This window comes from Caretta caretta, chromosome 9, assembly GCF_965140235.1.
Source record: "Caretta caretta isolate rCarCar2 chromosome 9, rCarCar1.hap1, whole genome shotgun sequence".
Lineage (NCBI taxonomy): Eukaryota > Metazoa > Chordata > Testudines > Cheloniidae > Caretta > Caretta caretta.
In genome coordinates, this window is record NC_134214.1 from 66,898,517 (window position 1) to 66,911,139 (window position 12,623).

Here is a 12,623-nt window from a genome sequence, read left to right on the forward strand (position 1 = left end):
AACAGTGGTAATATTCCTGGCTACCTCTCCCTTTGAGATAAAATGTATTCTTGCAGTCAGATAGCCCCAAGACTTATATATTACATATGGATGTAAAGGTAAGTCGCAAGAAGTCTGTCTACATGGCTCTAACTGCAGGATCAGAACTAACGGGGTGAGCGGGGACTCACTTTACTCTTTTATGGAGTGGTAAGATGTACTTCCCAATTTGCCACCAATACCACTTTTCCAAACCCTCCGCATGGATCTGACTCATAAGGGCTTGATTTTGCCCTGTGTAAAGAAGTCATTTTAAACAATCTGATTTATTAAAATACTATTTTTGCTATAAGACAAGTTAAAACTAGAAAATTACAAAATACAACGTATGTTGCCATATACTTTAATAAGAGATAGATTCAAAGTAACAATAATTTATATATTTTATGTGTTTGAAAGTTATGTGTGTGAGAGTATTTGCTCCACTCTTCCTTGAGTCACTTCAAAACCAATACCTGTACAGAGGACAATAATTCAAGAACATCCCTACAGAATGTTAGTAAATCAACAGAATGAAGCTGCTTTAATAATGAATTGAGTTTTACTCCCCATAAAGGTTACAGCTTCTAGCCCAATGAGCATGAACCCGAGCATGGCCCTTGAGAAAAGCTAGCGGCCATATGCATCACTCCATTAGTGTAAGAAGTTACTATGACTTTCTTAGGGCCAATTACAACAAATAATTTAATTATACTGATGGGTTTAAATGATATAAAATACACACATGCTCTTTTAAAAAAACAATGATTTTTTAAAATGTGAAATTAAACACAGTGGGAACCCTTGTTCTAGTTTTCTGCAGAGTCTACAATTATCTGAAGATAATTAGTTACCAAGTTTAAAATTGTGATCACACAGCTATAACCTGCTGAGATTTCATACCAGAAGTGAAAGACCAACTTTCAGTGAAAGCTCTTAAAAGCCTGGGCAAGACTCTTCCCCTCATCCCCATATTTGGAACACTAGATTCCCCTCCCTCCATAACCACAAATCTAGTAGAAAATGTCTTACTCACCCTGAATTCTTGGTGTTCGTTTCCTGCGATCCCGGAAGGCTGCTCCTGACTGCAGGGCCTCGAGCAGATTATCCATCACTCCTGTCTCATCACCCTCTATGAATAGGGGAAAAAGTAAAATTAATCTCAGTGCAATTAAAGTGAGATTGCATGAAAAAAAGAAAGCAAAACTGACATCAGATTTACATAAAACCTCTAAATTAAATTCATATATAGTATAATATAATGAACGCTTCATACAGACTCCTGACTAGTTTGCTTATGATTGTCTATTAAGCAATACTGATGACAACCTCACTGTTCTTTCAATTTAAAGATCTTGTCCTGTGTATTATTGATGACATGTGCAGTATGCAAATAAATAACTGCTGATCTGTGACTGCTACTTGATGGTTAAGAACCTTATAAGATATTCCTGAGCAAGAATCTAGTGACCCTATTTAATGGAATAAATGCACGTGGAGTGATTTGATAAAACACAGTGACTTGAGGTTAAGTACCAATTGTGTTAATATTGCAAACATTTAAAACAGTCTGCTTCTATCTCAGAGATCTATAAAATAAACACACTTCTTACCATTTATTTATTTATTCATTCTATTTATACTGTATCCCTACTAATTTCACATGGGTTCTCCTTGGTCTTTCAAGCAGGTAGCTTTGAGAAGGAATAAAAAAAAATGCCTTCATTGCTAGACATATATCTGAACTCAGTACACAGAATGCCATTTCTTTCTTGCTCCCATTTGTTCGTATTCAGGGAGGCAAGCCATTAGGCCTTAAATTGCCTGGTTCCCTGGAGCATTATGGGAGATTGGCTAAAAATGATTAATTTTTTTTTATGTTATTCATCTGAGTGTTTAACTTTCTTCATGTTTCAATTTGTTCTGTTATTAAGGGCTCATGGTGGCATGTAATAAATGCAAGAAATACAGGTCAAGGATTGCCATAAGTTGTAACTGCATCAATGAACCATGTCTCTTGTTCTGTTCATGTGAATATGTTAAGATCTAAATCTCAAAAGCTGACTAGACTGAGTGAACAGGTAGAGTAATGCGATGTTGAATTTTTATTAGCATCTCTGGGACTTTTTGTTGTCAACTGAATATTAAGTACCTCACTGGACTGTAGGAAGACAATTAGTTTACATGAAAGATTTGTGTCTTTGTAAATATTTCTAGTCTGTGAATCATGTAGAAACGATAGGATGCTGAAAGACACATTCAGAAGATACATTATCTCTGTCTCTCCCACCCCTCATTAGTTTTATAGCATTCTTCCGTTGCTTATGGTTCTTCAATTTGGTTCACTACTACATATAGATTAATTGGGCCACATTCAGACCCCATGTAAGAATATGCCAATCCCATAACAGTCCTTTGTTCATATTTGTAGACAACAAACATTAGTGCAAGTTAAATGGTATACTGAAATTGTAAATCAAAGTGAGAGAAAACATTTAGCATTCAGTAGGTGTGGAAAACTTGTAAGTTATGTGGGGCGGGAGGCAGAAGGCAACATAGCCAGAAAAGCAACAACAGAAGCCTCTAAAAGAGCAGGCCAGATTCTGATCTTGTTTTATCCTTGTGAATCTTTAACCCTTGATGTCAATGGAACTACTCCTTGTGCCACTTAGATCAGAAGTGTGTGTGTGGAGGGGAAGCGGTTGTTTTTGCTTACATGATTTTGTTAGTAGTTTTTCCTGCATTGAATTTATGTTCAAAAGATAAAGATTTAAGAGAAATTAAAATGAGAATGAACTATTACAGCAAACATTTAGCCTCACATGCTTATCAAAGCATGGAACCAAAAATATACAGTACAAGTTTCAAACACAGAGTGAATATGGTCACTTCATATGTAAATTTAGCTGTTCTATTATAGACCTTATGTTGAAAAATTAATAAACACAGTGGTTACCAATATGCATTTTAGAAAAAAATCTACTGTGTTTCCAACTAAAAAAAAAATAAATAAAAAAGTACAGAAACAATCTACTAACTCCTTTAACACCTCACATACCTTTATACAAACTTCCACTACTTTACAGTGGATGTCACTGTCCTACCTTTAGTTACCGTGGCAGCTAAAACAACAAATTTTTATGGAATATCAAAGTAAACAACTGTGTAACACTAGACATTGACTACAGAGGCTGTGTCTTTCAGAATTTTGTCAATCAGATTTTAGTTTTGGGTTGGGTTCAGATCTTAATTAAATTTTATCTGAACCAGAAGTTCTCAAGTGACTAACAGGGAATTGAATAGGAAGCTCCACTTCGGGTTGATCTTCATCTAAAAGTGATGAGTATGGTTAGAATGGAATTTCAGACTCCCTAGCAGCTTTTGCTTATGTACCAGGTAAAAAAAATAAAAAGATCTTTGGTAATACATTTAATTTGTTCTACACCACCTGCAAAGGCACAGAAACTTGTAAAACGAAAATCTCAAGTTTAATGAAGTTGAGAAACCACTATCTAGCGCAGGTATTTTATATGAAACAAAAATAATTATTTCATTTCTTTCTTCCCAAATGGCAAGAACATTAATGGGGTGAGAGTTGGACCTGGCCTCAAGGAATGAGGCAGCAGCTTCTCAGTTCACCCTTTCTTTCTTGGTGGAGTTCTGGAACCAGAAGGGAAGGGGGTATTAGAGAATGTGTGTGAAACTTCTCTCCCTGCAACATCATGCTGGGAAGAGCTAGAATCTGAGGGGTCCCTGTTTTCTGGCCCTCTTGACCCCTTGATTACTTGCTGTGAGGATCCTGATTGGCCCTGGGCAATGAAGATAGAAAGCAGGTCTATACTGCCCTGCAATTGCCTAATTGTTGCAGGGAGTGTAAGGAGTTGGTATAATTAGAGCAGGGAAATGGTTCACACCTGAAAGCCACATTTTGTCTGTTCCCCTAACAGCCGAATGATTGTTTTGTGGGTCCAATACTGGAAAACTGAACTGGATAGGACTTGCACCTGCTGGGTAGCTTGGGAGTGATCTGTCCCATTCTGATGCTAATTGGTTATTTAAAGCTAATAAAGTTGCAGCCTTATTTAAACCACATGTCGCTGTCCTGTGTCTTATTCCACAAGTGTTAAGGACAAAATCACTTTGCAAATGTCATTGTTTACAGATATGCTGAACTAGCACAGAGGTTGGTCTGCTAAGTTTAGATATACACCACAAGTTCTAGAGTAGCAGCCGAGTTAGTCTGTATCCGCAAAAAGAACAGGAGTACTTGTGGCACCTTAGAGACTAAAGCTTGGGGCTGTTCAGAACAGGAGTTTTGATTCATGCCCACCTCTACTCTTAGCAGATTTTACATTCAGGTTTTTTTTTAAGCCACAGTTTAATAAAAATGATGTATTTCAAAACTTGGCTGCAGTTATTTTTAAGTGTAACCCAACTTCAAGAATACAAATGAAAGGTTTACTGCAGAAGACCTATACGGCATTCGATGATTTTATCATTACAGCCCCATTACAAAAAAGGGCGTGCATGTAGTGTAACGTTAGCGCAAACATATGCAGTATTATGGTAAAGAATACACAAAACTACAATAACTAGGTCATCTGTAGTCTGTGTAATCTCATTTGGGGTCAAAATGACTTTGTATAGTCAGACATGAGACTGAAGGGGAAATTAAAGACACAGATCTTCTTGCACAAGGAAGTACTTCAGTGTTGCTATGCCCAAACCAAGACAACTCAAAGCATGTCCACTTGGTCAGTAATAATTTCTAATATTTTAATCACATATTTGTTTTTAGCAAAAATAATCAATTTTGGTAATGAGCAGGTGTTGTATGTCTACGCTTACATGGAGTGCAGGTGAACTGAATAAATATTTTGTATTTTGAAGAAATTAATTATGTCTTATAATTCAAACAGCACATGCCCTCGAACAGAAGTGACACTGAATTTCAAAATCAATAAAACCCTCCAGCGGGCAGATGCTGTCCACCAACTGAAGCTGCCAGTAAATGTAATATACAGTATTAGTAACTAGCATTTAATTATACTCAAACAATACAAGAACTCCACATTATAATCCAATAGCTCCCTGCTTGTTACGTTATCAAGAAATAGGTCATAACTTTTTTAATGCCTTTGAACCACATAGATCCAGCACACCACCACTCACAAATCTGCTCCAATGGATACATTCAGTTAGTTTCTCTAGGCTGCTCAAATTTGTGTCATCTGACTGGCAGAGCAAGCTGAGTGGTCACATCAGTATTGCAGTAGGAGTTGATTATTCAGTAAATAATATGCAATTCAAAGTTCTCAAATGCACGGCTTTACATACTATTTTGACAAAGACAGGTTAAGTAGGCAGTATTATATAGGTACACAATTAAGTCATGATGACTCATCATTTAACCAATATATGAAACATGGTATCAATTATTACAATGAAATAAATTCTGAATTCTCAAAGTATTGCGTGGTATTGGCAGAGGGCAGAGTGGATTACCTGGAGCTTTCAGAAACTCAGCTCACATGGTCCAACAGCCAAGCCACCTGAGCTGTTGAATCACTACTTAATGATTTACTGGCCAAATGAAGAATATTGCAGCTTAAAATCAGTGGAGTTAGAAATCGCACTACCAGACAAGTACAGTTTCTCTGAAAAAGAAGTCTGTGGAAAAGATTATGACAGCCATTCAGAGAGAGGTGAATAGAGCTCTCTGCTATCATGAAGGAAGAAAGTGTTTTGGAATGAATCTTTGCTGATTTGCTCCTATCCAGTAAAAGAAAAAAGAAAAGAAAAGAAAAGAAAAGAAAAGAAATAGTTTTGAACCTGGAATAAATGATTAGATTCATCAGGACAGTGTAAATTATGGAATCGAGAGAGTAACCCTTAGAGCCCATATATCTTCATGAAAATTCAGTTTTACTTTTAACAAATACCTACAGGTCCTGATTCAGGAAGTCAAGTTACTTAAGTACATGACTAACTTTAAGCACAGGAGTTTTCCCATTGTTCTCAACATGTTGAAAGCAAGGCACATGTGTAAATAGCTTCCTATACCAGGTCCATTAAAACTTGTACAAAATTCCGCTTGTATTACAGAAACAAATACATATACAGAAAGTAGAACTGCAAAGCAACTAAGCCACAATTTGAGAGGAACCAGACATTGGAGCGAAGATTTTGTGGGAGCAGACAACCTATGACCAGAATGAAAAAAAAAGAATGAGGTTGGACAGGAGTGTGAAGGAGCACAGAGACAGCAGGAATAAGAGAAATCCATCCAGTTGACTCAACCATTAGGACTGATACCAAAACCAGTTATTAAACAGTCCATCACAAAACTGGGAAAAATCTGTTGTGAATAGAAGCTATGCTCAAGAAACCTCAACCTGCAGTTTTCACCTGAGACGCTAGATTTGCTTGATAAGAATTATTTCAGAGGTAAGAATTCACCAAAAATGTTCCAGGAAGTTTGTGATTAGTATGCACCAAAAGGATGAATTGGGCTGGGAGAAAAAACCCAATGAGTTACCAAACCAATTGTTTTCCTCAACTTACATTGTTGCATACATTATAGAGAGCAAACAGTCTATTTCTGTGATTCTTGAACACATAATGGAAAAGGAGGCTTAAGTTTTCCATTGAATAAACTTTTTAAATACGTTCTTCTACAAATGTGAACATATAACAGTTATATACTTTCTTATATAGGGAACATAGCTGCTTGTTCATTATACTTATCAAACCAAATATCCTTTAAGAAACTATCTGATGGTGCGTGTGAGGGATGATCTTACATTTTCTTCATATAACAACTCGATCTGAAACATTACAATGAATCCATTAAACTGTTGTCCAACTAACTAGCAACCTACAGCTAATATAATATGGTATGTCAGAGAGTGAAGCAGATAAGATGGAAACTAAACTAAACGGAAGCATGTCTTTCTGGAAGCGTTTAAATATATAGAGAAATCATTACCATCCTAATGCCAGATTATCTGTCCTCAAACTTAGACTCTTGTTCCTTATATTTTGCTCCTCACCAATGGTAGCTGGAAATCAAAGGACAACATTTAATCCTGGTTTTATTTTTTTACTGTTTAAATTAAAAAAATAATGTTTATTTAATTTTGCTTTTATACTGATTGTATCAACAGTGAAGAGATTGCATATCTTGCATATCACTACTTAAATCTTTCTTTTTTAAATGTAAAAATCAAGAGAAATACAAATGAAAGGCTAACTGTTTAAAACACTTTTATATAAATGTTTTGTTACTGCTAAGGGATCTCTCTCTCGGTATGTATAACGACCAATCTACTGTTTCAATATTTTAAATATCTTCCTAATGTGGCATTTTCCAGTTCACAGCTATGCAACATAGCAGGTGTAAAGAAGCAAAACATTCTGTTCCACCACATGTGTGATAGTCGTTTCTAGGTTATCATAATTTGGATAAGAACAGTGCAAGAAATTAATGTAGATCAGAAGTTGTGATCATCAAGCACACCAGGTTTCTAAACTTACATGAATAACCATATGAATCTGACATTTAAGCCAGCTCAGAGAGAGAGCAAAGGGATTAAAGTATCTTCTTTTTTTATAACAATTTATTGGAACAGGTGGCACTTGCATTATATTGTGGATATATCTGAAGTATCTGTAGAAGCTAGGATTCTACAACTTAGAAAGCAATATATTTTAGCATAGTCCACATACTGCTAAATTAACCTAGATGAATGTGTTGTAAAGGTAGAAATCACAAGCCTGATGAAATTGAGGATGATAAAGAATATGTTTATTTAGCACTTTTTCCACAGAGCAACTACAATCCTTCACACGTTTGTGAATCCACTCTCTCTCTTTTCAATGGAAATCTATCTTATCAAATATTGATTTCTAGTTCTCATCAAAAAGTGAGGAAACATGGAAATGAAGAATAAATGTTTTCTTGATTTTGTTCTCAATGTGGGACTAGGTGTTCCTTAGCTAAGATTTAGTGGCCACAGTGTTCTTTTATCTCTTCCCTGACAAATTTCATATGCTAAACCTTAGATAAGCCCACCTACATTTAACAGAAAGGTATTTGCTTTCCCATTTATAAATCATATCATCAGGATGCGGATTACAGTTGACAAATCAATACAAGAAAAACTTTTTCTTCATTTAGTATAGCCAGAGTAGCAGTGACCACTACAGTTGAGACGGAAAAACAGTTTTCATTACAACCCTTGTTTTCTGTTGTTCCTAAACTCATTTTTGAGTGTGAAATGTGCTTTTTGTTTGCCATGGAAGCAAATCTCTATTCCAGTCATTCACTGAAATCTAATTATGTCCTAAATCTTTCCTACGTTTTTCTCTTCACCAGTATGCCTTATACCCTTCCTTTCAAGAATTATTGTAGTATAATTTGTCTGTCTTTGACTAAGTTCCTTAGGGCAAGCAAGGAAAATGTCTCAACGTGTTTGCATAGCATCTAAAGATTTACAGCATTACACAAAATAAGAATAAAAAACAAAAGCAAGGCCTGAACAGCTTACAGTTATTAAAGATCCCAAGGAAGTTCTCCAGGAGCTAGAGGTCATACTTCCACATCCTGGGCAAATTCCACTTTGGATAATTACATTCTGTCCATCTTCATTGCTCATGGAGTTTTAAACTGCTATACTTTCCCTCTGCACTTCTTGTCCTATATTACACTGCTGTGGGCTGCTAATAGCTGCCACATTCCAAAACTGGCTGCATTTTAAAAGTGAAAGGGTTAAAGAGTTTCACAGCTTTTACTAGTTTGTGTAATCATAGTCATTGTATATACAGACCACTCACTAGTAGAAAGTGCTTAGTATAATAAACTAATATAAATAATTACTATATAATTAAATATTTGGTCACAACATAGTGTATGATGGTCAGTTTTTTTTCTTGGAAGTTTTATATTTTTGTTCTCTTGATAGCACTGGTTTTCAATTTTTGTTTTCTAAATTCATTTTGTGTACAGAGTAAAAATGCCCTTGAGAACCAGTTTTCCTCAGCAATTTCTACCAGAGTAAAATTCTGTGAATATTATCAACTTCTAATTAAAAGAAGAACAGGTTAGGGAAGTGTGAACGATAAGAGAATCAATGTCTCACGTCAGTCTACAAAACAACACAAGGCCTTCCATACATAACATTTCAACTCATTGTTTGTGATAACTTTACATAAGCCTGAGATCAGGTTAATAAAATGACAAAGCTATGCTTAGTTGTACTGGCAAGCTATAAAAAAGATTTCTAGAATTACATATTTTCCATTTTCAGAAAATATCACACTAGTCAAGGTCTATTTTAGCAGGAATGTATTCAACTAAAATGCATCAGCATTGTCCCAGGTGCCTTATTCTGAATGGATTTATGGCCTTTGCAAGGTTGATTTTCATGAAACTTAGAAAAATAAGCATGAATGTGGAATGCTCAGTAACAAATAGACACACACCTCTAACATGGGGGCCACAAAACTGCCAAACTGACAGAAAATGAGGCAATACGAGAGGTATTGTACCCAAAGTAATATACATTTTACAGTAATATACAAGTTCAATTACTTTCTTAATGTTATGATTGGAAGTCAAGTAACTGGAGCAACTTTAAAGTTTTGCGATTGGCACCTATGTATAAGCATCATATAATCCAAGGTCTTGAATCCTTCTAGCATTAATGGAGTCATCTTCCTTTAAAGGTTACTTTCTTCTTTAAGAACTTATCTTGTTTTTTTTAGGAAAAGAAAGGTTTTTATCATTCACACTGGGATCTCATGTTTCTTTTTTGCACATGACTTCTTTAACATATTTTACGTGTTTACATGCGAGTTCCACGAGGTCCCTCTTACAATTTTTCAAGGTACTGACAGAGTACACTATTGTGTTCCATGCATGAGCCTTTTAATGTGGCATCCTTCTTTGAGACTACAGCACCACAGAACAAGACTGTTCAAGTGATCTTCACCAATTATTTTGTCTTCTGGGCTGTGGGACTGATTTTTTTCTAATATTGATTTCTGCCAATTCAGAGTGCTGGCTAGCTCTTTCCTTCTTCACTCAGAATGAGCACACAGAGGCAGCAGCAGTTTTAAAACGATCAAATGTGGCAGCCTGAATGAACAGACTATGTTATGCCAGTTTCCTCACTATAAAATTAAACCCTGATTTCCCAAACACAGACTGTCTGAAATTCAGGTTATTCTAAATTTAATTGTCCTCTATTGTCAAGACTCAAACAGAGCTTGAAATCTATTTATCTGAACAGTAGATTTTGCTAAAGTTGCTTATGCCACTGAGATCTCTGTAAAATGGGGGGTTGTTGGGGTGGGAGGATGTCTACCATCACTATGAAACCATCAACCATTTTGTCTCTTTACAGTGATTAACATTATGTAAAATTGTGACAGCTACCTAATCTTAACCACACAATAATGATTGTATCTGTACCTATGGTTTTTACTTGTATAGGTATTTTCTGAATTATGAATACTGGAGGATGTGCATAAATGGAGAACTTTCCAAGTTATGATTTCTCCTGGGGGAAAAACCTTTTGCAGGCCCAAAGCTGTTAAGGTCACAGAATTATCTGGATTCTAAAAACTCATAGCTTTTTTACCGTCAGACCAGATACTGACTCCCTGTGAGAGATAGTAGGAAACAGTGACCCAGGTCAAAGCTTATCTGCTAGGAGACTAGCCACTGAAACTTTATAGCCTATCAGTGTCTTACATCCCCAAAGGTGTTAGCAACTGATGTGTGTAGCCTGGGGCAGCATTACATTGCACCAAAACTACTGTTCCACTTTTATGCTGCTGCTGCTAATACATCTTCATTGTAGTTATCCAGGCCAGTCTAACGATTCATTTACAATGTATTGTGGGAAAAAACTTGTCTGTCCTTCCTGGGCTCTTGGGACTTACTGATATCACACTGCGACTTTACCAAAGACTGGTGTCAGTTTCTGGACAGCTGGCAGCACGGGAGAAGGATTTCTCTGTTCAAATGCTCTTGAAGTGCCACACAAACAGAGTAGGCTAATATGGGATGAAAGCACACTGCAGCATGTGTAATTATGGGATGAGACTGGAAGACTACCAGCGCCCAGGCTTGATTAATTTGCATTGTCACTTCAAAATCGGTAGGTTGCCAGCCCAGGCAGAAGCAAAATCCAAGCTCCTGAGTTAGATTCTTTCTGTTCGTCAGGAAGGGATGTTGAGGACAACATCCATGTTAACACTGAAATGAAGAAATACTCAGAAATGCTAAAACTATGCTGTTCAAACAGACTATCTGTTGGCTTATCTATAGTTGGCTGTCTTCCATGTAGAACAAATGATGAGCAGATTTTCCAACAGTGTAGGAAAATACTTAAAACAGATGTCTGAGATCCCATTTTTAAGACTGGCCAGAGATTGTGGGGAGACAGACACACATACGCTGCAGCTCAGGGTCGGCCTACTATGAGATCTAAACAGTCTAAGTCAGCCAGGAGGCACACACTGCTAAATATAACTTGGCTTTCATCACACACTTGATTCCCAGTAAGAGAAACACTGAATCCAGAATTCATGGTTCAACTTTAATTTCCAGCATGGCGGCATGATACACTAATGTATCACTAGGATGGATATTATGAACAATTAATATTTACAAAAATTTCACTAGAAACATGTTGCTCATATTGTTCTCTGTAAAACCAAGCATAAGTTAAAACTTTAGCTAATAAGGAATAGTATTTTTCCCAGTAATTTCCTCATTTCTCATATCACCATTTAGCTATCAATAGATAGGATACACAGTTCAACTTATAGCACATAGCTGAATTTTGATTATACGGTGTAGAAGGAAATAGGTGGGAAATAAGGTAAAAAGCATATTAGAGTATGGACTCATAGCATTAAAAATGAAACCTAACTCACTAATGTATTTCTTTCCTCTATATGTATATATCAAACTTATAACACATGCGTTTGTATTCTATAACCCAGTAACTGAGGAATGTCTGATTGAGCTATGTAGGATTGAATGAATATACAAGAAACTGAGAGAATGCTAAAGTGAAGAACAAAAGGCTTCCCACATTCAGACTACTTATTATAAAGGAATATCAAATTGAATTTTTCAATGAAAACTATGCATTCAAAACCCAAAGTTACATCTTCATATACTATTTTAATAAGAAGAAACTTGTTCACTTGCTCCAAGGCCTTTTCTCTTGTGGACTGAGCCCTAATACTACTCATAAAGGTTCTTACTTCTTCGCAAAAATGCAGATAGCTAACCAATCAAAAAGGTTCTCTTTTTATTGATATGAGGCCAAGGCAAACATCTAGTTTTGCAGCTAAAAATATACTAGCAGAATGTCCTTTTAACATTTATAGCACAAGATGAAATAGAATTCCTTCCCAAATATTTGATTTGTGACATTACCTCACTGAAAATATAAAACTAAAACTTTACACCTTGGGAAGTAAGCATCGAATGTGTCTGCAGTTTGCTTTACCCAGAATTATATACAAGGAGGATTTATTGCTAAAGCTTGCGACTTACTCAGTCTCATTTCTGATGTCACTTCCAC

At 36.0% G+C, this 12,623-nt stretch overlaps 1 protein-coding gene across 3 annotated transcripts in view; it reads right to left on the bottom strand.

Moving 5' to 3' along the window:
- The window catches only part of DIAPH2 (diaphanous related formin 2), an 838,844-nt gene that overhangs the window by 167,000 nt on the left and 659,221 nt on the right, over window positions 1–12,623 (bottom strand). For all 3 annotated transcript variants that reach the window (XM_075132420.1, XM_075132419.1, XM_075132418.1), the window contains one exon: window positions 1,055–1,150. In XM_075132420.1, coding sequence (XP_074988521.1) covers window positions 1,055–1,150 — 96 coding nt within the window. The remainder of the gene's footprint in view (window positions 1–1,054; window positions 1,151–12,623) is intronic.